This window comes from Oculina patagonica, chromosome 1, assembly GCF_052425735.1.
Source record: "Oculina patagonica isolate OP01 chromosome 1, crgOcupat, whole genome shotgun sequence".
NCBI lineage: Eukaryota > Metazoa > Cnidaria > Anthozoa > Scleractinia > Oculinidae > Oculina > Oculina patagonica.
The window spans coordinates 46,903,442-46,929,834 of record NC_135758.1 but is presented as its reverse complement, the minus strand read 5'-3'; the positions used below and the strand labels follow the sequence as shown (position 1 = coordinate 46,929,834).

Sequence of the window (26,393 nt, the reverse complement as noted above, 5' to 3'; positions counted from 1 at the left end):
ATGGATCCAGGCAAGCAAGGTGAGATAAAAGTATATCCGTTTTATTATTGGTGAAGTAGTATAAAAAGCTGGACTTTTTTGTCGGATCGCACAGAACTTTTCGTAGTAGTCCCTGTCAGACCACGGGTGAAATACGTCCGCTCTTTGCACCAAGTAATATCATAAGGCCTCCTATTTGTTTTATATCTAAACAGTTCGTAATTCGACAGTAGTTTTGATAAGGCTCAAAAAGGAACTTGCAGACTAGCTGGAAGCTTAATAATCTGCAGTGCTAGCGCGCACTGTTTGCAACGTCCCAAAATTTTGATTCGTCAGCACTTTCGGCTTCTGCGTCCCGCCCTTGCTCCCGTCGCCGCGGTCCGCTGCGCGCCTGCGCTCGCGGTCGCCGCGCGGGCCCTGTCCTTCTCCGCCCGCCCCGTCCCGTTCTCCTGTCGCGCTGCTGCCTGCCCTCCTCCCCCCCGTCCCGTCTTCCCCGTCCCTCCCCCGTCTTTTCCCCGTCCGTCCTCCGCGTCCCGTCTCCCCGTCCGCGTCCCGTGCCGTCCCGTCTGTTTCCCCGTCCCCTGCCGCTCCCGTCTTTCCCGCTCCCCCCCCCCGTCTGTTCCCCGTCCCTCCCCCCTCGTGCTCGTGCGGGTTCCCCCGCACTTTGATTTGCGCGCGGGCGGAAGTCAAAGACATTTAGATCATTTTAAGATTTCATTGATATGGTACCTCGAGAGATGTTTAATTGGCCGTAACTAATAAGTGTTGCTAATAAAGTAAGGACATGAACTAGCTGATGTAGATTTCACGTATGAGGGGCCCCCTTTATGGGGTGGGCCAATGTTCCCTTGATTCCTTTAAATGTTTTTGCTGTGCTCCCCATGGCCATAAATGAATTCAATTTATAGGTCCCTTACATTTTTTATGCCAAGTCTCTGTTATAGTTAAAGATATATGCATCCCTTGTTTCATCAAAATAATCCAATTAGTTCCTTTGAAGTAAAGATGGGTGCAGCTTTTCTCCAAAAGCCCATGGGAAGATGATATGACCGTCTGGTGAAAATTCAAAGAATCGATACTAGAAGAGACTTATTTTCCCTTTGTGTGCAGTGTGCATCAGCTTTGAAACTCAATGAATTATTCAAAAATTTGTTACTTTATCAGTTGACAAAATTGTGTTGGCAGGGGGGGGGAGGCAATGGGTATGTATACTGTGAGTCTGTTTGTGTTGCCACATGTACAGGATATATCTTTTTTTCCCTAAAAGAGATGATAAGTTGCATTCACAAAACAACAACAGTACAATTATTATTGCAAACTATTTTTTTATGGGAACAACACTATGCTTGATATCCAAATCTACTCAATTTAACCCCTTCACTGCCTCTATGACGTACTGAGTACGTCATGATTCCTGTACTTCATGTGCCTATATGACGTCCTGAGTACGTCAAGAAAATAAAGACCACAGTTGAAACCCTGGCACACTGAACTCAAAAGCCTTTGGCAGATGTGACCCAGAAAGACTTTTGGTAGCCTGGTAACTACTCGTCATCAGTCTCCAAAACCCTGCCTCTCGGTTTTTCGAAATTTATGACTGTAATCTGTCCGCCATCTTGGTTTCTTCTTCGTGGCCGAAGAAATTATTTGTTAGACGTGTCATATCAGCGCACATATGAGATATTTAAATGCCGAATGGGAAAAAGATGTTACGTGGAGAACTTGGGAAGCAGAAAAATAATCTGCAGGTGAAAGCGTTATGGAAAAATATGTGCAGAAGATCGAGCGATGTGGAAGGCTTTCGAAAGCTGTAAAATGTTGAAAATTCTGATTTTTGCATCGAATATGGAGGTAACCATGTTGAAATTAGCTAGTAGCAAATGTTTCAATACAGTTTTAAAACCATGTGTCCTTGTCGTTATGTTTATGCAATTATTTAAGAGTTATTTATGCTTTCATTCGGCTCTGCTATGTTGCCTCATTAATTATGCACGTAAGCTTTGGCAAAGAGCGTTACAAATGGGTCGGCAGTGAAGGGGTTAATATTGGTGTCAGTGCCTTCCTGTTTGTGTAATTGATCATCAATTTACCATGATGGGGTGAACCCTTGGCCCCCCCCCCCCCCCATCCCACAGCAGCTGTGCAATTGTTAAAGAGGGACCCTGGGAATGAGGTGGTGAAGGGGTGTACTTTTGTGGTGTTCTTTGTTTTGCTTATGTATCATCAAATTATTTATTCTCAGCAGATGAACAGAAATTGAACATCACTTTGGCTTCAAGTAATGAGGGCTGGGACAAGGCTGTGAATGGTCAGTTGCTTCTTGAACTTCCAGCAACTCAAGAGTGAAAGTGAGTGGATTTGTACCAAAAAGCACTCAGCAGCAGAGAGAAGACGCTAAGAAGTTAGGCATTGAACTTGTCGATGCAAAGGATCTCCCTGGTCATTCACAGTCAGATCTGCTGGCTTATCCACCTGACAGTCTTGATATTGACATCCTGATGATACACTCTTATGGACGAGATGTGGGGAAACAGGCACAAATTATCAAGGAGACCAAGAAATGCAAGTGGCTTCATGTTCTGCACACTGTGAGCGAGGAGCTTGCGAAATTTGCAGCTGAGCACGAATCTGAGCATGAAATGCAGCTGGTGTTGTGCCAACAGGCTGATATTGTGATTGCAATTGGTCCTAAAGTAGCGGAAGCCTACAGAGCTGCTCTACACTCCAGTGGAAAGCAAAAAGATGTCATTGACCTCACACCTGGAATTTTTCATAACTTTGTTGGTGTTCGGCCATCGCAAGTGGATGGAGAAAAATTCCGTGTGTTAATCAGTGGATCATCAAAATATTTCAAAGTCAAGGGATGTGATATCGCTGCTAAAGCCACCAAATTGCTGAATGAACCGTCCTTCCACCTCATTTTTGTTGTGAAGCCCAGTGAAAATGCTGCTGAGATAACTCAAGCCTTACTCAATGAGGGAATTGATTCTAACCAGCTCACTGTGAAAGTTTCAAAGAGCAGTGAAGATTGGACCAAGCTGCTTTGTGAGGTAGACCTTGCCATTAAGCCCTCCAGGACAGAAGGTTTTGGAATCAGTGGTCTCCGTGCCATATCTGCAGACCTTCCTGTTCTTGTCAGTGGCAATATTGGCCTTGGAGTGGCCCTGAAGAAGCTGCCGTCTGGAGCAAACCATGTTGTGGAGTCTGATGAGCCTCAGGTCTGGGCAGACAAGATAAAGGAGGTCAGGGTAAAGGATCCCAAAGCACGCAGCTCAGAAGCTGAGGCACTGAGAAAGGAATACACTGGTCAGTTCAACTGGAAGGAACAGTGTGACAACCTAGTTGAAAAAATGTTTAGTATGATTCCTACTAAACATGGCATTTAATCAGTTTAGACCTAAAGACTGTTCCAAATTATCATACAATTTGTTGTATTTTCTTTAAGATTATAAATTTTTATAGATTTTATAAGTTCTGACATAATAATTATATGTAGTGCTGTAGTCAGCTGCAAATTTAAGAGAAGTAATATTTTATTTTAAAGGTCGTCATAGTTCCTTTCCTAACCGGGGTCTAAAAGACATTAATCGGAGAAAGTACCTAAACTAACAAAAGAAATGAAGGTAAACAGGCACATGCACAAATGATCTCCTGACAGTGAGGCTTCAGAGATCTAGTGTATTTGTTAGGCTAAAAGCCATTTTGATGCTGACGACTTAAACCACATTAGAGTTTATAATCAGTTGTAACAGTAACGTTTTGATGTAGATAGCCAAATCCAGTGAGAGTTATAAATTAATAATAATAATAATCGATATTTTAACAGGGTGACCCCTTCAGTCGCAGGACTGGTATCAACGGGGGCCCTGTGTAAAATAAAACAAATTAAAGTAAAAAAGAGTATGTATAAAATATCTATCTATCTATAAAAAAAACTACTTTAAAAAGATACCACTAAAATGCTAAAAAAAAAAAAAAAGTTAAAAAGTTTAAAAGAAGTACTAGTGTTCTCATAAAAATAAATAAATTACGAATTAAAAATGTTCTAAAAATAACCTAAGAATAAAAAGCAGAGATAGCTTGGAAACGTTCCTTTGGCTGTTTAAAGAAAGCTTAATTAACTGAGTCATAAAGGGTGTAGTATACAGTTGATAATTTATAGCAACCCATCCTGTACTCTTGGATGGGAGCAACTGATAGATGATACATGCATGAAGCAAAAATTGAGAAAACAGACATGGCTAATATACATTTGTGTATTCTCTTAACAGTTTTTCCCTTAAGCCCACAGTCTTTGAACCTGACGTAACTGGCATGAGTCAGTTCACTTGGTGTTTGATTACATTATAAGACAACAAAATATGTCTTTTATATTAAGTTATGCTTTTATGTCTGTTCACTGATCCACATAAGAAAGAAAAGCTGTATGCAGGTAAATCTTAGTGTCATTAAAAACATGATCATAAAAATATTTTGTGATTTGTAAAGTTATCATTTCTTGATGTGAACTAATAGCTTGGGGAGAAATGGTACCATTGTGGTGTGAATTTTAGCAATTTTTAGCTTAGCAATTTGAGTAATGACTAAAAAAAGTTTCCCACAACAAGAATTCTGGCCCCAGCTGTTCAAAGGATGAATAACCCTATCCACTGGAGAAATCACTGTCCAGCAGATAGCTTAATTTGTTTTGCGACACTTTGTTCTTGGGCAAGGCACTTTACTCTCAGTGCCTCTCTCCACCCAGGTGTATAAATGGGTACCAGCAAAATAATGCTGGGGTTTACCCTACAATGGACTAGCATCCCATCCACGAGGGAATAGAAAGACTCCTAGTTGCTTATTGCTACGGAAACCAGATAAGCTTTGGCGGTATGGGCCACTTGGGGCAATGCCCCCATTTCAAATAAGCCCTCCTCTCTGTTTATGCCCCCTTCAGAAGGTCTTGGAAAGAAATAAGCCCTCTGGGGGCCTAATAGAGCTTTTACAGTATTCTGTATTGGATTCACAGCACAATTGCAACATGAATAGTGCCTTTTCATTGGATCCATTCCTTTGGAATTACAGTTGAACTCCTATTAAACAGCCACTTATCAAAGTCCCAAAAGTATCGGCAGTATAATACTGTAAATAAAACCTTTATTTAGTGGCTACGACCACCTTTTGGCCATCCCGATAAGGACTTGTCTATAAATTTACTTCTTTTTAGCGGCCATCTTGTTTTCAACAACCTGATCACTAATAAGAACCGAAATAGGAAGTGACTACTGATAGCAACATTTAAACACATGTTTATTGTCAACTTGAAGTGATTCGGTCGTCATTGAGCTAAGTGATGATTGTTTGATTAATTGGCGATGAAGGTTATGTTTCTTTAACGCCTTATGCTAATTTATGACGAACCTCTGTTAAGCAGACACTTACCATTTCCCCGAGGGTGGCCGCTTATATTAATCAATAGGGGTTCAACTTATTTACAAATTTACCACATCACTAACAGAATGATAATTTAATTTTTCCACATATTTTAGCATTTTTATTGAGTTTTCAACACTAAGTAATTAAATATATATAAATCACATATAACTAAATATAAATCACATTTATTTGAAAGCACCTGTTGTTTAAATTTATGTTTTGTTTAAAATTTTCCAAAACAGTTTGATATTTATCAAAAGCAAAATAAAAATAACAATGGTTTGAAAAATACCAATAGCATGCAGCTTGACACAGCCTTGGATAAAATAATAAATTCTACTTGGAGTTAGATTCTAATTTTTTCACTTTCTCCAACTCATTACTATGTAATGAAGTTATAAATCTGGCTTATAGTTGTCACGTTGGTGATTCTATCCTGTGTTAAAAATAATATTCCACAATTAACACATGAAAAGCACCTCAGTAAAAAGCTCTGCTAACAACTTGATATAATGTCATAATTAATAATTTTAAAACTTGTACATACATGTACCTCTTTCTACATTCATTTTATACTCCTATGAGTTTTAATTACATTTAATTATTTTACCATGGGATAATCAACCAACACTTGTAACTGTATATTATAGGTTATTTAAACAAGAAATGAACTAGTAAATATAACAGTGCTCTTTAGTTTCTTAGTTTTTTAGTTTATCCAAAAATCAAGTGTTTAAGATATTGGGATTCTAATGTATATGCACATACTGTGTAAAAGTACAACTCTTGAATTGGTCGGTTTACTAACGGTAACTGACACAAAATACAACTTTCTGAAACTATTTGAAAACAGTCTTTGATACTAAATGTTCAATTATACGAACTCTCATTCACCCAGTCTTCAAGTACTTTTGCTACATCCATTCTCTCCAGGTCTTCACCCTTTAAAAATTCAATCAGTTTCCCCACTGTCGCTTCATGCTTTGAGGACCATGTTTTCAGTATTTCATCAGTGGGATTCTGCATCTGTTTAATGCAGCGTATCCAGTCACGGTCGAATCCAACCTTCTCAGCAAGCATCCTGAAGTCATCAAATTTCAAATCTCGTTTGATGTTCAACATCATGCACACTCTGCGATGTATTGCCAGGGGTAAATTTGCTACCATAGTTGAGAGGCGAGTGTTTACCTGCGCAGTGTTCAGTGGTACTCCCCTATCCACCACATCACATCCGCTGGGGTACAAGCTCGTCTCTTCAATGCTTGTCTTGACAACCTCGTAGTCTCTCACATGAGATCTTCCATCCACATCATCAGGATTCACATTCATTGACTGTAGTCTGTTTTCAGCCTCATCAATGTCACATTGGCACTCCACAGCTTCCTTTAGGTGCTCTATAACAGAAAACAAAGCTTGCTGTCATGTTTAAAATGGAGGATTACATAATAAGGCTGGGTACGAAACACCTTAGGCCCAGGTCAAACATGAAACTCCACATGAGACAAACTTAATTGCAATTTTGGTTGTCCCAAACAGGTAAAACTTGACCGTTGGGTCAAACATCGAACATATTTGGTCGAACCAACCGTCGAACCAAATTTAGAGCAGCAAGAACAAATATTTTGAGGCTAAAAATACCCTATCATACAAATTTTAAATTAATTCATTAAGTTCATTTCATGAAAAGATCAACGTTTGTCCCTCAGTCGATCTTCACACGCTCAACTGAGTCAAATGTCGAACTTCTCATGAACTTAATTTGCTCAGTTTAGTTCGTCTTATGTCAAGTTCAACGTTTGGCCCGGGCCTTGGGTGCTAGGTGGTATGGTCAAGTGGTTTTAATAAGGACCCCATTACTGTTTTCAGCTGTCCTGAGTTCAACTCCTTGGCTACACTTATACAACCAGATATTTAGTTTAACATGTTCTGTTAGCAATATATAATTATTTGCAAAGCCGGGTTGTTCACTTACAGAGCACACAATTACCACAGCAGTGCTAAAACAACCAGCATATATTAAAGTAACAAAAAATGATATTGATTAACGTACCAGATTTGGTTGGAACCATTGTAAACATTGTCTCCACCAATCTGTCGCACTGGTCCTTCCAGGTGAATTGCTTCACATATTCGTTTCTAAGTTTCTCTGACTCTAAGCTGCGTGCTTTGGGGTCCTTTGCTCTGACCTCCTTTATCTTGTCTGCCCAGACCTGAGGGTCATCGGACTCCACCACATGTTGTCCACCAGAGGGTAGCTTCTTCAGGACTATACCAAGACCACAATTTCCACTGACAAGAATGGGAAGATCTGCAGAAATGGCACGGAGACCGCTCATTCCAAAACCCTCTGTCCTTGAGGGCTTGATGACAAGATCTACTTCGCAAAGTAACCTGCGCCAATAGTCGGTGCCACCAGAACCTTTTCTCACGGTTAGTTGATTCAAATCAATTCCCTCTTTGAGTAAGGCTTTCTCTAACTCAGCTGTATTATCATCTGGCTGTCCAACAAATATAAGATGACAGGATGGGTCTTGCACAAGTTTGATTGCTTTGGCAGCAATATCACTCCCTTTAACTTTGAAATACTTGGACGATGCACTGAGCAGCACACGGAACTTTTCACCTGCGTTTCCAATCATCTGACGCACACCAAGAAATTCTTCAGTGATTCCTGGTGTCAAGTCAATCACATTCTTGTCTTTACCACAGAATCGCAGAGCAGATTTGTAAGCCTCTGCTACTTTGGGACCAATAGCAATGACGAGATCAGCTCTTTCACACAATGTTGTCTGAAGTGCGTGTTCAGACTCTTGCACTACTGCACTTAATGCTGATTTCTCTAAAAACTTCTCAAGTTCTTCACTGATAGTGTGCACGACATGGACCCACTTGCATTTCTTGGTTTCCCTTATAATTTGCGCTTGTCGCCCAAGGTCACGGCCATAGGAGTGTATGATGAGAATATCAATATCATGACTGTCAGGTGGATAAGCCAGGAGCTCTACAGGTGAATAACCAGGGAGATCTTTTGCATCAACAAGTTCAATGTTTAATTTCCTAGCATGTTCTTTCTGCTGTGGGGTGTACTTGGGTACAAATCCAAACAGTTTCACTCTGGTATCCTGGGCAAGTTCAATCAGTAATTGTCCATTCACAGCTTTGTTCCAGCCGTTAGTATCTGATGCCAATGTAATGTTTAGTCTCGCTGCATCTTGTAACCTCTTCCCTGAAGAAAGATAAGTTAATCGCTTAAAATCCTGTTTAAATTTTACATAACATTAATGCACAATTAGAGCAGTTTTTTATTGAGTGTCATTAAACCAAAACCAAAGTAATCACCAATGGCCAATCACAATGAACACAGACAATCCAGTAAACCAATCAAAACTCGAAGCAAATACATGTAGTCCATGCAAAACGTGGGAAAATGTGTGCAAGTGAGTCACGATTGGTTTTGGCTTTACTTCTAGATCTGCGTTGTTGACAAAGTGGCACCACAGGTAGCCCAAGCTCCTAAAGGAGCCGTCAACATACAGACCACATACATGACATTGCGTAATAACGTTATTATAAGGGTTTGTATGGGAATATAACAATCGTAAAACATAATTCAAAATAGAGGAAAAATATCCAATAAAATTCACATACCTATCCTCTTCTGTCTATATGCGTTTACCTTTACATTTGACAGCTGTAACCCACGTGACCCAAAACACACGTCTTTGTGGCCAACGGCAACTGTTTCGTGCGGCTCCGAAAAAACAGCTAGTCTACCTAATTCGGTAGTAACCGAATGCTATTTAGGCTAACCAGAGTGCTAGTTAGGCTAACCGAACGCTATTTAGGCTAACCAGGGTGCTAGTTAGGCTACCGAACGCTATTTAGGCTAACCAGAGTGCCATTCAGGCTAACCGGAGCGCTTAATAGTTAGTCCCATTCTTAATTGTCTTTTGCTCAGATCCTAGCTCGGATCCTAGCTCGAATCCTGGCTCGGATCCTGGCTCGAATCCTGGCTCGGATCCTGGCTCGGATCCTGGCTCGGATCCTGGCTCGAATCCTGGCTCGGATCCTGGCTCGGATCCTGGCTCGAAGTTTAGGTATCCTCATCTTTTGTGGGACTTTTGTGCGCAGTGGTTTTTTCACCACTGTTTGACCCTGCGTAACCTTCTTTTCACAATCTTATTTCGAGCGCTCTTTGATATTAAACAGACAACTGAACAGTAAAGCAATATTTAGCAAGGTCGCTAAAGGAAAAATAAACCTTCCAAAAAATTATGTTCGGTAGGAAGAGAGTAAGTTGATGCAGTAATGACTTCTTAAGAGCCCATTTCGGCATGTTTGAGTAACTGTGTTAGTGTTATGTTAAAGACCTCGTACGCTTTTAAGCGCTCCGAGGTTTATTTTCCTTACGCTAACCAAACATTTCAATATGCTCGCACGATGTGACGCTAAATTCATGCAGATTACTGCCCGATCCTGCTAAAAAAAACGAAATAAAACATAGTACAGTATTTAAGACTAAGGAACATTAACTTACGAACCTTGGCGCTCTTTTAACTTGGCGTCGAAATACTCAGCGGCAAATTTGTAAATGTCAGTTGGATTCGAACGCAAGATTTCCATAGTTAGACCTTCGAGCAAGTTTCTAAATCCACTGGGAACTGTCAATCTTTTGCGGAAGGTTTCTTGTGCGGGTTCTTGATCAGTGTCCATTTTGCTTTAATCCCTGGGCTTCTAGATACATTTATCGACTGGCTATTTTGTTGGTGATTCCACTTGAACTAATTGCTTTTTCAATTTATATCGAAGTATCAATGTGAAGTGACTGAATCTTCGGCGTTCACAATTAAATTAAAGCCACCATCCCGCTTTCTGTTTGCTCTCGCCTGCCATATCTGTTATCGATGTATCAATTTATTTAATTAAAAGCTGTCACGCTACCTTAATTGTTGATGCGTGGCGGATATTTTTGGCCTCTGTGGTCGGCAAATTTCTAGCACAACACGGGAATTTTGCCAGCATAATGGTCCAATTTTGCGGGTTTGTTGTTAGCTCTTCTTTATTATCAGATTATTAAAAAAAAAAAAACCACATTTCGGCAAACATTCTCGTCCTCAGAGACCGCGATCCTTTTGGTCAGCACCAAGCGATTCTTTGGTAGATACGTTGTGTATGGGGAAATATTGTGTCCCCAATATAGTAATTTACAAACTTTACTTTGGGTTTTCCCATACATAACGTATCTACCGATTCTTAGAGCTGAAGAAAAGGATCGCTGCCTCTGGGGACAAGAATGCACCGCGAGCTGCATGCAGAAAATAAGTAAGAGGCTGCGCACACAAAAGACGAAGTGTACGCTGACCTCATGGATTGAAGTATTGGAGCAAGGGGAAAACGCTTTCACGGAACAAAACACAAATTAGATGGCCTAAAGTTAAATGTTTTATCATCTGTTTACTTCATTTAATTTTTTTTCTAAATATTAATATATTCACCTATGTTTATGTTGTTCACACTTCAAGTGGCTCAAAGCATGCGTAAGGGATTCTGCGTTTGGAGGTCTAAACCATTAATCAATCTTTTATAAACCATTTTTGATAGAAAAGGTGCCCTTTCATATGCATTCGATAGTGCATCTCTTTTTTCAATTTTGAAATAATGTCCGGTGGGTCTCTTTGAAGTACTTTGAAAGGACATTATAAATGCCTAAATGACACTGAGTTTTCCCTACTCTTTCCTGTACTTTATCTCGAGAAGTACCTTCCCTTTATATAACTAAAGCCCGAAAAAAGGTACCCCTTTCGGGCGGAGCCTTCCCGTACTAGTTCACTATAGGGATTACCCCGTCGAGTACCGCCTGTACCGGTTTTAAGGGCTAGGGGCGGCAATGAGCTATTGCTGGCCGCCTCGTTCCGAGAAGTAGACCCCGTACAGTGACTCCGTCCAGGTTTGGTGAGCTTTTACAGTTCATTGTTGTCGCATTTGAAAAAACTTCTTCCCGAATGTCCGGCAATCGTCCGGTGCTTTACATTGCTTCCAGTATCCAGGTGAATAACTTGTTGTGTTCATCTATCGAACATGACAAATTTTTATCAACGTGGTTCATAAAATGATAATTACGTCGATAGTTAAAAATCTGAGTCCTCCTCAGCTAACTTGTCATATCCCGTCGGTTGTAGCCCAAGACTGTTTTTCTCCTGAGCCAAACATAACATAGAATATAGAGCTGAGAAGATAAATCCCTCCGTTTATGAAAAAGACAATCCTCCATTCTAAGGCAGTCTATCGAGTATCGAACCTTCAGTCGTCACCTTGAATTCTTCGCGTGCAGTTCATGATCACTGACCGATCACTTTTCGATTGTCATGGTCTGTGAGTTTGCCCAAGATGGGATAATTATGTTAATCTTAGAGATTCGCCATAATGATAATAATGTACTGAATCCATGAACAGACCTTTTCAGACCTTTTCACGGTTTGTGACTCCATCTTTGTTGGGGGGGGGGGGGGGGAGGAGGGGGCAAACACGGTAAAAATGACAGTAAATGTATGGGAAAAGTGGGAAATCTGATGTCTAACAATTCACGGAAAATTCTAATTTCGAAATACGTATGAATTAAAAACTCCAGGATTTACTGATCAGATTTGAAGGATATAGTCTCCCAAGGAAAGCCGCAATTGAGGTTTTTTTTTTTGTACACATCTCTGTAAAACAGGGCCGCAGTCCCCGAGAAAAGTTTGAGACATTTGTGTGGAAAACTAGGAAGTGCAATTCCTGGCGTCCCATCATATTTGATCAACAAAATCTTCTGCTGGGTATCTTTACCTTTTAGTTCATACAAGTTTATAAAACATAAATCTTCTTCAAATTACTGAGCTTCGAACTCCAAACTTTTCTTATACTTTTACAACAGTCCGGGTGTACTTAGTACTTGCGCGGAAAGAGTGTGTAAAACGAGAGGAGAGAGCTCGAAACGCGAGGAAAGAGCTCGAAACGCAAACAGGAAGGGCAAAACGCGTGACAAAAAAACGCGTAGTGCGATCAAGGGGAACTGGCCGTACTGCATGAGACGTTTCGAGGGGATGACGTTCCTGTCCCTTGCTATATTTTATTGTGTGTGCAAATGTTGTGATTTTGTCCCTGCTACAGGTTACTGCGACGTGTCCCTGTGATAGGCCACTCGTTTGCGAGCACTTTTTAAGTCTGGACTCTAGATCGAAAGCCCATTTATTGCATTCGACACAAATCTTTTTACCTATATATAATTTTATTCACATCTCTTTATAACTTAAACTCATTGTTTGCGGTTTTCATCAGGTAACAATTCATTTGAAGGCACTTTGTCATATTGGTTTCCGTTGGCCCAGGGTTGTTTTTCACCAGAAGCAAAAATCACATAAAATGTTCCACCCAGGAGATAGATCGCTCCCATTATGTAAAAAACTAGCCTCCATTCCTAAGCATTCTGTTGAGAAAGAAAGAAGCTATGCTTTAATGCAAAGTCAACCTCCAACCCACCACAACCCCATCTTCCCTCTCCCCTGCGTAAAAAGTTAATACAGTGGAACCTCGATATAACGAAGGGCCAAGGGACTGGCAAAATGTGTTCGCTATATCGAGGTTTCGTTATATCGATGTTCTTTTCCATATATTTTGCTATTACTGTGACGAAAAATATCGTTCGTTATATCGAGAACTTCGTTATATAGAGGTTCGTTAAATCGAGGTTCCACTGTATTCTCTATTTTCCAATTGCCCATAATGCACTTTGTTTGCCCCCCAAATTTTGCATAAACTATTGTTTTGGAAATATGCAGTCCTCCCAAGAGAATTTGAAAACAAAGTGTATTATGGGCAATTGGAAAATAGAGAATATCAGATTCCGCATAGGCGGTGGAGCAGAGGGGGCAGGGGGGCTGTACCCCCCCCCCACCCCACGTTTTGGTGCCGAGAATATCGCGAGCGCAGCGTAAAATTGGTCTGTTAAGATATTCCGTCTCAATTCTCAACCAAAGACTTCTTGAACACGTCCAGTCCCTTGAAATACTTCATAAATCTCAAATTGGGTTTTTAGCAAATAACCGAACAGCGGATCACGTCTTTACACTAAGAACAATAATAGATAAGTATGTCAATTGTCATCAAACCAAAGTATATGCATGTTTTGTCGACTTTAGAAAAGCATTTGATTCGGTATGGCACGATGGACTTTTATACAAACTGTTACAGATAAATGTCCGAGGAAATTTCTATAATTTAATTAAAAGTTTATACTCGAACTCTACCTCCTCTATAAAAATTGGAAATAATAGAACGCGCCCTTTTCGATATGGAAGAGGTGTACGCCAAGGCTGTATTTTAAGTCCTTTGCTCTTCAACCTATACGTTAACGATTTAGCTTTTTCCTTTAACAATGTTCTATCTGATCCGTTTATACTACCAAATGGCACCAAACTCAACTCCCTTTTCTATGCAGACGACTTAATTATTTTATCTCGATCAAAACTAGGATTACAAAATTGTCTTAACAAGTTATCTTCATATTGCAGCTCCTGGATGCTAAGCATAAACCCTAAGAAAACAAAAAAAATGATTTTTCAACGACGTGAAAAACGATCTGATTATGCTTTTCATGTGGGCAGTGAAAAAATAGACATTGTTTAAGACTATACCTATTTAGGGACTCGCATCTCTTCTTCAGGAAATTTTACACTCTCACTTGAACATCTACGACAAAAAGCTCTTCATGCTTTTTTTAGTCTAAGACGGCACACAGATTTCAATAAACTTAAACCTTCAATAGCATGCAAAATATTCGACTCAAAAATCTTACCAATATTAACCTACAACAGTGAAGTTTGGGGTACCTTTGTGAAATCAGACTTTAAATCGTGGGACCTTTCCCCGATTGAGAAAACTCACTTACAGTTTTGTAAACGATACTTAGAAGTACATAACAAGACATCCAATATTGCATGCAGAGCCGAACTTGGTAAATTCCCTCTGATCATTGATATAAATAAGAAGATACTAAGTTATCTAAGTTACTTACACCAAAAGGATGAAAACTCTATAGTCAGACAAGCCTTAAAAATATCGATTGATCTTTATGATAACGGAAAAAATAGTTTTTACTCTAGAGTCATGAAAATAAACGAATACTACAATTTTAATGACTTTAACTATAGTTCATTAAATAATAGTAAAATTAAACAGTATATCAATATCATGAAACAGAAGTATATTTCACATTGGAATCAGACCTTACAAAACTCGCAAAAACTTAATTTTTATAGCACTATTAAAACAAATTATAGCCCTTCTACCTACTTAGATTTAGCAAGAAAGAAACCATTAGTAAAACTGAGAATAAGCTGTCACAAACTTAGGATCGAAACAGGTAGATACGACAATACACCTCGCAATGAAAGAATATGCAACTTCTGCAATTGTAACAAAATTGAAGATGAAACTCACTTTTTGTTAGATTGCCCAGCTTTTACTCAGATACGAGACATATTCTTCTCTAAAATAGAATCCAAACTTCCATTACTACGATTACTACCACGTGAAACCCTATTATCACATCTTATGAATTCCACTGACTACTTTGTAAACATTAAGCTGATCTCATTTATCTCAGCATGCTTTGAATTGAGAGACAATCTCGTTACAACGATCACCACTTCGAATAGTTAAATGAACAATTATTGTTAGTAATTCTTTCTTAGATTATTGTTATTATTATTGTTATGTTATTTCCATCTTAACTAATTATCCTAGTTAATAAAATTATATGTAATTAAATTCAAGTAGCTTTCGCAATACTACCAAATTTCTACGTAGTCATGCAAGTAAAGCTTGTTGTTGTTGTTGTATGTGAGTTAAAAGAACAGCAATCAACAATCAACAATCGGAGAATCTTCAAACTGGTCTACAAACTTCTCAGAAAACAAAAATTTGCTAGAACGGGAAAAAGTTGCCTCAAACATGAAAACCTGTCGAGTATTTTTGGGTCAGTCAATCGCATATAAGAGTGTTTAGCTCACTAAGGGTGTTTTAATTTAGAGTAACTTTAATTTATTAAACCGAAAAGCAAATCCTTTTCAGCTTGACTCTCCCTCCCTTGTCCGCTTTTTCACTCGCCTCAGCCCTCAAAATACTTGATGAAATATTGATCGCTCGTTCGTTCAAAATACGCCTGCACAGTCCACGCTAACGCTGTACAGATGATCCGGATTACGGGTCGTGTGTATAGGACAACCCTCGATGTTTTCGTGTTAAATTTTAAAAGACACCTTGGACTTGTTTTTATTTGTCTTCTTAACAGTACTCACATGATGTTGAACGATAACTCCCGTCAGAGTAGGCGAGACTATCCCCGCTAATGTTGCTGCAGTGTCTGTTAATCCAAGCAAGACACTAGCAAGGGGCGGAGCTATATCCAGATGATTGACATAATAGCCACAGATTGCTAATCCATTGAGTCCCATTCCCAGTGTGATTAACGCTTGAACGGTGTTAGAATTGGATGAGTAACTTGCTGCTATGAAGAAGACAGCCGGAAAACATAGCCTGAGATAAAAGAGAAACAGAAGAAAATATATTATGTTTAAAATCCTTGTGAGGCGCGGAGCGCTAAACGGTTAGCGTTTTAAAGTGTTGGACTTCGGATCGAGAGGATTGAATGCCTTTTCAGTTGAACGATTTGTGTCGAAATGTAAAGGAAACCTTATAAAATTCAGACGGGGGGGAACCTTATTATCATCACTGCTAATCAGAACCAGGGTTGAACTCCTAGTGAGTTCCCTAGTCTTAAAGAAACTGTGTCACTGATTTTTGCCAAATTTAAACATAAGAAAATGGCCACCAAATTGATTGAAAAGTAAAATAATAATAATAATAATAATAATAATAATAATAAATAATAATAATAATAATAATAATAATAAATAATAATAATAATAATAATAATAATAATAATAATAATAATAATAATAATAATAATAATAATAATAATAATAATAATAGAAGGACGGACAAAAATTATAGAAGAATAAAACAGATTGCGATATGGGTTTTTCTGAAAAACTTTTAGGCTGAACAGTTAAACCTCAAAGTTTATTGTTTGTTTGTAACTTTTAATTATCATAACGGCCGGAAGATATTTGTTTGTAGTGAAGCTATGGTTTTGTCATTTAGATTCACAGAAGTAATTTCTTTGCTTTTTGTTAAGTTTTATAGCGTGTATTTAGCAAAACGTGATAAAATCGACTTCACACGGCCGTGACACTGTCGCTTTGGGTAAGGACAACTTTTTCTAATTCCCCCAGCTGAATAGAAAACTCTTCGGACATTAATATGACGAGGATTTGTCAAGAAACGGTACTTCTTTCTCCGACTGCGCATGCATGAATAGCTACGTACAACACTGGACGAAAAAAGCCCATGATTTTCAACAAAGCTTGGCTCGCTAATTTTGAGACAGGTTTTGAGAGCTCTTGTCAAAAAAGGTACCAAAGGTTCACAACAAAAATTCTGGCTGGATGCATTTAACAACCTTCATGCAAGCTCAGGGTGTCGGAGGCACCTCGACGCAGTCAATGCCACTAGTTTTGTCACATGTCGCCTTAGTTTTAAATCATATAGCCTTTGAATCGGTTTTAAAAGGCCTTTCCTTAGGGACTGTGCAATAATTATCGGGAAGGGGGCAGTAAAACGAGAGGGGGGGGGACACAATGTAAACTCACAGCCTTAGAGAGAGGGGTAACACGTAAATTTCTAGGAAAGTAGGGGGGGACTGAAAAAATGACTTTAAGATTCAAATACCAAAGAAATTTCATGTATTTCAGGTATCTAATAAAGTCGAAACGGATGCTATAGTCCTTGGCGAAGAAGAACTTTTTGAAAACTAAAGTACAAACTAACTTTTTTAAAAACTAAAGTACAAACTAACTTTTTGAAAACTAAAGTACAAACTAACTTTTTTAAAAACTAAAGTACAAACTAACTTTTTTAAAAACTAAAGTACAAATTAACTTTTTGAAAACTAAAGTACAAACTAACTTTTTTAAAAACTAAAGTAAAAACTAACTTTTTTAAAAACTAAAGTACAAACTAACTTTTTTAAAAACTAAAGTACAAACTAACTTTTTTAAAAACTAAAGTACAAACTAACTTTTTGAAAACTAAAGTACAAACTAACTTTTTGAAAACTAAAGTACAAACTAACTTTTTGAAAACTAAAGTACAAACTAACTTTTTGAAAACTAAAGTACAAACTAACTTTTTGAAAACTAAAGTACAAACTAACTTTTTGAAAACTAAAGTACAAACTAACTTTTTGAAAACTAAAGTACAAACTAACTTTTTGAAAACTAAAGTACAAACTAACTTTTTGAAAACTAAAGTACAAACTAACTTTTTTAAAAACTAAAGTACAAACTAACTTTTTTAAAAACTAAAGTACAAACTAACTTTTTGAAAACTAAAGTACAAACTAACTTTTTTAAAAACTAAAGTACAAACTAACTTTTTTAAAAACTAAAGTACAAACTAACTTTTTGAAAACTAAAGTACAAACTAACTTTTTTAAAAACTAAAGTAAAAACTAACTTCAGTTTAAAACTAACTTCAAACGGTAACGGACTAAAGTACTTAATGTACTAAAGTATTTAATGGTTGACGAGAATGCCTGTAAAGGCTTTGTAGAACATCAGGAATTTCTCGCTATGAAGGCACAATAGAGAGCTTCTGAAAGAAACACTCTGCCAAACATTGACTGGAACAATGAGGACTGTCAGCTCGCTGATGGCACACAAGTTAAGATTGTACTTGAAGCAACACAATTTACAAGTCAGTGGAGGGAAAGCAACGCAAATAGTTCGTGTTCTACTTTACGTTCGGACTGCTCAACAAAAACTGAAACCCGAAGACAATGACACAACTAGTGATTCTGAGCTACAATCTAGTGACTCAGAAGATCCAGACGACTCAGAAGACGATGCACAATTAATCAGACTCTTCAGAAATGGGCGACTTTATCGAACACAGTTACGAGGTACTCTGTGTCCCAGACACTGATGTCGAATGTGTTTCAGTACAAAGCAAGTAAAGGATTCAGGCTTATGTACTATATTTTTTAGGTGGTAGTTTGGGGGGGGGGGGGGGGGGGTTCGTCATAATTTTGGGAGATTTGAAGGGGGTTCAGAGCTAATTTGCCTTTGTTGAGAGTAATATTTCTCCTTGCAAGGCTCATTCCCCCCCCCCCTCCCGATAATTATTGCACAGTCCCTTACAGTGAAATTTTCCTACTGAAGCTTTACTTTACCAAGTGCAGTGAAGATCTTTCTGACTGTTCCTGTATTACAGAGATTATACTCGCGAAGACAGTCCGCTACCAGCCCACTGAGCAATACAACTATGAACGTCACCACAAAAGGTACGGTCGATGCAAGAGTTGCCTGTAAAAGAAAAATTAATCATCTTTACCTCTTAAATACCACGATCGAGATGTGAATTCTCTTTTCTGTTAATAGGTTGCGAGAATTTGTTGACATATCAAGATAATACATTGTAGTTAACAATTAGACGTACTGCAAGTCAACTGTCAAAGTAAACAGAGCGAGAGTGAGCATTTTAATTGATGAAGTATAACTCGGTGGACCTCATCCAGCTGCACATACCCGTATAGAGTATATAAGGTAGTACCTAGGAGGGCCTAAGGGTAAAGAATGCGTTCAGCCTGGTGGCTCATCACGCCGGAGCTTATCCCGGTTTCCGTAGCATGAAGCGGCTAGGAGTATTTCTACTCCCCCCTAGATGGGATGCAAGTCCATCGCAGGGTTACCCCCAGCATTAAATTCGCCCGCGGTACTTATTTATACACCTGGTGAGAGTCACATTACAGTGACCCCGGCCAGGGCTCAAACCCGGACAGCTCGATCCGGAGTCCAGCGTACTTACCATTAGGCCATCGCGCCTCCATCCGGAGGGCCGAAATACCGATTATATTTTACCTAGACGAACACTTCAGTTAATTCATGAGCAAACGATAGGTCATGGTCTTTTTATAACCCACGTTTCTCCTTTCACGATGTTGTATGTGATTAAAAGGTCAACAGATACAGTTGACCTTTACTACTATGTTAAAGAATTGAAAAAAATTGCACTGAAAGATGTTTCATATTACCTCAGTGAGACCCAAATCAAATCTTTCAATATAAAATATAGGAAGCTCTGCAATCATGGTGTATAAGCCCCACCCATGTGCAAAATGCGCCACTGTGATTGCCCACACTGGAAGAGAATTGAAGATTGACTTCCAAGGAATTGGAACATCCTGAAAATGAGATGAGTAAACCATCAGAATCGATAATACTTTGAACCAACGAAGGAAGAAAACAAGCAATCAATCAGTCACTCAGTCGGGTATTTAATAAGCCCTGGGCGCTTATTAAATTTTTGGACTTTGAGAGTGGGTGCTTATTCGAGGCTGGACGCTTTTTAAATTTTTACCATTTTCAGGTAGTAAGACTATTTTGCAACAAAACAAAAAATAATAACAAAACGTGAAGATGTACCAAAGAAGAATTTAATTTGTTCATTGAAAGTGTCTGTCAAATACTAAAACTCGGTCTTCGGGGAAGTCTTTTAGAAGTATTTATTCACTAACGTTGAGTGGAAAAAAATAATCAATACTCCTCTCTGGGGGTTGGGGGGGGGGAGGGGTATGGGCGCTTATTCGGGGCTGGGCGCTTATTAGCTTTCCCTACCTACAGGGTGGGCGCTTATTCGAGGTTGGGCGCTTAATCGAACAAATACGGTAATTGTTTCTTTGTTGGTTTATATATCATGCACAATCATTTGGTAACATGTTAACATTCTTACCTTACTCTGCAAATCTTCTGCTAAGCTACGTTCAATGTGCTCCACCTCTTCCTTTGAAATCCACAGTTGTTCTGAAGGCGAATTTCTAACCACCAGAAGCCATATCAGGGACCAGATGACCCCGCTCACACCTGGTGAGAGAAATCAATCACATTTTTCACTTTTACTTCACTTTCGTGCTACAGTGCGGCCGTGAAAACAATCAGCCTTTTAGCAAATCCCGAAGATTTCCGATTCGTTATATTTTATGAAAAAATAGCACCTGACGAGGCTCCGATTCTCAATTTTTAACGAAGAAACAGAAAAAAATGGAACCCGAAGTATTCAGTTCTGATTATTAATGTCTGAGATATGGAATACCTTGTAAACATTTTAATGAGGGTAGAGTAGTCTGCGAATGGGTAGACCCGGATAAGCAGCAGAAAAACAAGACAAATTTTAACACAGCAGGAAAACAAGACAAGTTTTTTTCACCGAGGTAAACCCAGCTAATAAATAGTCAGCACTTGACAGTACTTACCAGAAACATAGAATATCGAAGGCCAACCATGATGATACGCAAGATTACCAGATAGGTACATGATAAGAATGATTCCTAGATGAGCTCCTACAGAAAACAGGTCGAAGAACGAAATAATCATCGCACTGTTGAGCTATACCCTAGCTAAACTGGCATAAATCGATACAAAACTATTCTAAAACAATAATGGAACTAAACTGTACTAAATAAATACTGTAATTTTGCTTAACGATATTATCAGAACGAAACTTTATATCTAAAAGTTGTTAACCCTCCAAATGTCAAAACATCGTTTGCCATGGCAACGCCTAGAACATTGACCAGACACACGTTTTCACTTCAAAATATCTGTGACTGATGAAAAAAGGTTCCTGAAAGTTTCCCAAAATAGTAAAAAAAAAACATTTTAATAGTGGAAGAGAACCAGTTTGAAACACTGAAATGAGCCGAACCAGATTTTAGTTAATACTCACCAGCGAAGTTGAGCGTTCCAAGTTTGCTTCTCTCTAAAGGAGGCGCCCATTTACTCCACAATGCGTGTCCAGCTGAGAAAACTAATCCCTAAAAAAACCGTTATAACAGTTGTGTATCCCTGTGCTATCAAGAGAATACATGTCTTGATACATTTCTTATTGTTATACAGCTAGAAATTTTCCCCAACAGCCCGCTACTGTTGGTTAATTTAAGGTCACATGACTAACAATAAAACTGTTTTCTGCCAAAAATCTCTGAGCGGGCAACATTGCAAAATCTATGACGTCAGAGGGTAACAGTGCACTGTTACCCGCGAAAGTTGACCGACGAGCGCCATTTTAATAAGTCTTCGTCGTGCTATATAACAAAACACTTAATGACTGATCCCTCCTAAAACCAGTTAATTTTGTTTCCCAAGAATCTCCCTCATTTCCCTTGGGAACAGTCATTAAGTTTATATTATTAACCTTGGAACACGATCGCAATCTGTTCTCACCTGAGCTAATCCTATGGCAATCCTCAAAGCAATAAACATTCCCACGTGCATCCGTGCAGCTAAGGGAGTGAAAAGAGTCAGGACTCCATTGGCGCATACAGCTGCACCAATCACCGTGGCGCCGCCGAGTTTTCTCGCCAAATGTCCTCCAGGTAAAGGCGTCACTATGTATCCGTAGTAGAATGCACTGAGAATGATACCTGCAAATGGAGCGATAACAACAGAGTGGTTCGTAATAGCAATCACATCTTGTAATTGAAGTGAAAATATGTAACCAGTGCCCAAGTGAAAAAAGTGCGTGTTTTTTTAAGCCGTCACGATTGGTTTGGTTTTCATCCTAATTGATGGAAGATACAACATAATTGCTAGATCTAATTGGCTAGCTCACTTCTTTACCATCATAGGTGGTGCATAAGACTGCAGCTTGCTCACTTTACAACACTTTTTTAACCAATTATCACGCTCACCGAAGATACAAAACCAAAGCCGAAACGCGCTTTAATTTCCACAGACGTTGACATCAATAACATTTTCCCAAGTATAAACTGTCTTTATGCTGCCTTGAACATTATCTGCTTTGCTCGAAAGATTTTTCGAACTCGACTGCAAGTGACAGTGAAATACATGGGTAGAAAGATATCTAAAGTTTGCACCTGTGATGACCTGAAATCATGTGGCTTCAGTCGGAAACCGTGTTCTAAATTATCTCGAAAATAGTTTCTATAAAGTCTAGAAATGGCCTTAGTGATAACCTTTATCGATGAAAATTGTAGCAAAGAGTAATGATCTTTTTTAAAACAATGTAGCAATCTAGCACCGGCCTGATGAGCCACTAGGCTCGCAGACTGTTACCTACCTAATGGAACAGTATGACCTGTAAACAATACTTAATCTGACATACCTTGTGTTGTCGTACTCCAAGCGAATTCCGCAGGTTCCTAAATCAGATGAAATAATGTATAAGGGTGTAATAAAGAAAAGGCGAACTAAAACCACAAATAGTACCCCAGAATAGAGCCCAGCAAGTGAGTTTTCTAATTCTACGAACGTGTTATGAGTGATGGGCTTGTGGGTTGTCTGTGGTCTGACAAAGCTTTCCATGTGGGAGAATCGCTCGAACGCGAGGAAATTCTAAATCATAAGGCCAAGATATTACGAAAAATATTAATGTTACCATTAAGCTAAGTTAGCCCCGGTGGTGGGACTTCAGTCTGAAAGGAGCGGGATACTCATCTTCTTGTTTAGAAGTAGAAATTGCTCTTTTTTTCTTACTTAGGATGTTCAGGATGGAACGCCATTGGTAGTTTAGATAGATCCGGTATGAAATCTTTAAAATTTTCTTTACAGATAAAAGCATTCAATGGCAAATTTTTTTTCATTATTTAATTCAGTATAGCTCCTATTCGTCTGTCTGTTATAAAATGGTATTTTCTAGGGGTTAAATAAGGCTTGCGCCACGCCCTGATTCGTTTTCCTTAGAGTTTAATACAAATTTTCCGACAAGCGCGTGCCCGTCTCTTTAATATGGGAGTTCTCCCTCTCAGTCCTACGGACCAAAATATAAGAATTTCAGCGACTAATGAAACCGCCTAGTTCATACTATTTCAGATCATTTTCATAGGCTATAAAGTTTCGGAGGGGGGAAGGAAGGGGTGTTTGTTCTCATTCCTTTACCTGCACTTCTTTGCCATCTCTCATGACAGTAAGATCAGCGACCATCACCGCTAGACCCATGCTAAGATTAACACGCATCGCGTACACATTGGCGAATCCCAACATAAGAAACACACCGATCATGTAACGCACTGGAAGACAACACCTTGCGTTACGAGAGCACGGATTCCACGATTGCGTTACTTTTCTGTCACTTTCTCCAAGAAAGCTGTGAAGTTGGCTTTTCTTGGACTCCATTGCAGTTGATCTTTGTACCGATTAACAACTGCTTGCTAAAAAGAAGACAAAGTCTTCAGTTTTCAAGACTTGACATGAATTCACGGAATTGAAAGGAAAGGAAGTGAAGGTATAAAGTTTCAGTAGAAAGACAGGTTACTTGTAATTAAAAATGAAAATGGATCTTGGCTAAAAATACGCGTGAAAAGCTAAGAGGAAAAAAAACCTTTATTTTTTCTGGTCATTGGAGTAGTAGTTAGATGATTTCTATTTTTCTGGATATAAAATGAGAAAAATCAAGCGAAAACGTCTTTTATTTTACCTAAAAAAGTGTCTGGAAAAAGACAAAAGAAAAAGCTTCAAGTTCTAGTCACATCATCATTGCGAGTCGAGGAAATTGATTTTCCAGTTTGTTTTGAAAAAAAAAAAAGAATCCACGTACATATGCCTTAATGTTTAAAGCCTCTTGGAGATTTTTACGTTGTGTTGAATGAATGAATTACCTCGATTGACAAAGAAAAAACAAACCGAAAAGGGGCAAACAGCAAGGAAATGTTTAAAGTAGGCTAATAGCAAAGAGAATTGGAATTCTTCGAGCTGTCGGTTTTTTTCTTAACTCTCTCCTCCCCGGAATAAACCTTATTAGCCGAGAATTATGCTTAAAACTAACCTTTTTCTTCAGATGTTGCTAACACAGAATTTCACTAAGGGAACTTAACTGATCCAGGTGCAACCATTGTGCGCGTATTAAAGTCAGTAAAAGACTAAGCCAGGCGAATAATTAAAACTCTCAGTTTAATTCACTGCAGAGAACGCTAAAAAAAAGACCCTAATTAGTATAGCGTATGCCAAGAACAAAATAAAGACTGGGTTATTGGCCATTTTCATGTGTTTTGATAAACATTTATCAGAGAGGACATTTTGTGATGCAAATCATAAAGTATGTATCTCATAAACGTTCTATTCTATAAATGGACATACAGTCGAAGCTCTCTTAACGGACACTCTCGTAAGCGGACAGCTCTACTTACGGCCACCTTGTTAGAAACCCCGTTTTTACTCCCATACAAACTCTGTATTTTTACATTCTCGTAAGCGGACATTCCCGTAACCGGCCGCGGACACTTTCCGAGATTACGACTTAGACTTTTTCTTTGTTTTTAAGCTCCTGTAAGCGGACACCGCAAAGAAAATCATATAAAAAACCTCTGTATCTTGTATTAATCAATCAACTTGACATCGCCTTTCGTCACAATGATTTTACTGTGATTACAGTACCATATTTTAGTGTTTGTTTTGTCGTCATCCACGTCCGGTTACATTTCGAAACATCACCAACATGCATATTACCATTATGTTAGCTGGGCAAGCTCCCGTAAGCGGCCATCTATCCCCTACACCTCTAGTGGCCGCTTACAAGAACCATTCTCGTAAGCGGCCAGCTCCAGTTGCGGACACTTTTTTCGTGTCCCGAGGGTGTCCGCTTATGAGAGCTTCGACTGTATTTAAAAAGACTCAGCTTAAATCCCACAAGAACTTTACAACTGATGAGGAGTTCTAAGGCAACCTGCTCTCACAAGGATATATTTCTTGAATAAAGTGTCTGACGTCAAGCTAAGTGATTTAGAAAAACAATTCTTCTCCAGATTTATCGAGCTCTGTTAAAACATCGAAAACAATTGTCAGCAAAACTACCGAAAAACGAAAAAAGCAGAGAAAAAATAAAACTTGACATGAAGATTGAAAAACAACGGAGTCAGGAACAGTATTTTATATTCGACCGAGCAAGAATCAACACTGAGTTTTGCAAAAAAGACGGTACCACGGAACCAACCGGTATTCTCTGCAATCATCCTTGTGTGCGGGACGCGACTAATTTCGCTGGACTTATTTCCTAGCTGTCAATTTCCCCCGTACTACAAGGCACCTTATACTACAGTTAATTGATTTGGTTTGTACTCAAAGAATTGAAACAAGTGTGGATAAATTTCTTTGGAAAAATAGCTTGAACCGATCGAGACTGTCCTGAATCAGAATTCACTTACGTAGGAATTACCCACTTAACATGGAAATTTCTTTCCACAAAAGCAGAGTGAAAACAATGGTCTTAGAAAATGCAAACATCGACATGAGAATCAAATCACAAGTTATGCCATTACAGGCAATGTTATTTGCGTTGTCGAGCAAGTTGCAAGACAGAATTTTGACAAGAAGGAAGTACCATAAAACCAAGCCAAAACCAACACAAGAAACTCATTCTCTCCAACCATCCTGGTGCATCAATCACGACAGTGAATAATACAGAATCACTCGCCGATTCTTACAACGAAACCAGGTCAGTGTTTTATTGCCCGAGGTCGCCACAATTCATCTGGGACTTAAATCACACGACTTCTCTTAAGATTACTCTTGCCGTCACTACCATTGCTTGTCCTGTCACCATTCTATTAAACCTCTTGGTGATAATAGCACTGAAGACGAGAAGAGAATTGAAAAAGAATTCAAACGTTGTGCTGTCTAGTTTGGCTGTAGCTGACCTTTTAGACATTTGTTTTTAGTGGGCGCTGTATCTATGCCACTGGCTATCACTTTAGACGCGTTAGTTCTGCGAAGAATTCTAGTAAAGAAATAAAAAACGCGCCCGAGTGCATTATTGAGTTATATAAGCACGCGGGAATTTTTAAGAACACAAGAGAAGTGCATAGAGAAGCACGAGGCACAGCGGAGTGC

At 38.9% G+C, this 26,393-nt stretch overlaps 1 protein-coding gene and 2 pseudogenes across 3 annotated transcripts in view; 1 reads left to right on the top strand and 2 right to left on the bottom strand.

Moving 5' to 3' along the window:
• Window positions 1–4,448, top strand: LOC144647499 (D-inositol 3-phosphate glycosyltransferase-like; annotated as a pseudogene). Its single transcript, XR_013569602.1, has 2 exons — window positions 1–19; window positions 2,225–4,448. The product of XR_013569602.1 is annotated as a D-inositol 3-phosphate glycosyltransferase-like (transcript).
• A 1,673-nt stretch (window positions 4,449–6,121) lies between these two features.
• On the bottom strand, window positions 6,122–10,446 carry LOC144634513 (uncharacterized). The gene is made up of 3 exons (XM_078493488.1): window positions 9,936–10,446; window positions 7,445–8,620; window positions 6,122–6,788 (listed from the first exon to the last, which is right to left on the bottom strand). The coding sequence occupies exons 1-3, from the start codon at window positions 10,105–10,107 to the stop codon at window positions 6,265–6,267; spliced, it is 1,872 nt and encodes a 623-aa protein (XP_078349614.1). The 5' UTR covers window positions 10,108–10,446; the 3' UTR covers window positions 6,122–6,264.
• Window positions 10,447–12,688: 2,242 nt separating this feature from the next.
• LOC144647489 (vesicular glutamate transporter 3-like) overlaps window positions 12,689–26,393 on the bottom strand; it is a 17,667-nt pseudogene continuing 3,962 nt past the window's right edge. The window contains exons 2-11 of the transcript XR_013569600.1: window positions 23,448–23,719; window positions 22,675–22,711; window positions 21,774–21,973; window positions 21,277–21,364; window positions 20,804–20,890; window positions 20,284–20,414; window positions 19,586–19,735; window positions 18,709–18,857; window positions 15,732–15,969; window positions 12,689–12,859 (exon numbers count right to left, since the gene is read on the bottom strand). The product of XR_013569600.1 is annotated as a vesicular glutamate transporter 3-like (transcript). The remainder of the gene's footprint in view (window positions 12,860–15,731; window positions 15,970–18,708; window positions 18,858–19,585; window positions 19,736–20,283; window positions 20,415–20,803; window positions 20,891–21,276; window positions 21,365–21,773; window positions 21,974–22,674; window positions 22,712–23,447; window positions 23,720–26,393) is intronic.

What these genes read in the sequence shown, in the direction of transcription:
- LOC144634513 (XM_078493488.1), bottom strand. Translation starts at nt 10,107, where the DNA reads ATGGACACTGATCAAGAACCCGCACAAGAAACCTTCCGCAAAAGATTG. An exon ending in CAAGTTAAAAGAGCGCCAAG is followed by an intron (nt 8,621 to 9,935) that starts GTTCGTAAGTTA and finishes ATCTTTCTTCAG; the next exon opens with GGAAGAGGTTACAAGATGCA. An exon ending in AATGGTTCCAACCAAATCTG is followed by an intron (nt 6,789 to 7,444) that starts GTACGTTAATCA and finishes TTTCTGTTATAG; the next exon opens with AGCACCTAAAGGAAGCTGTG.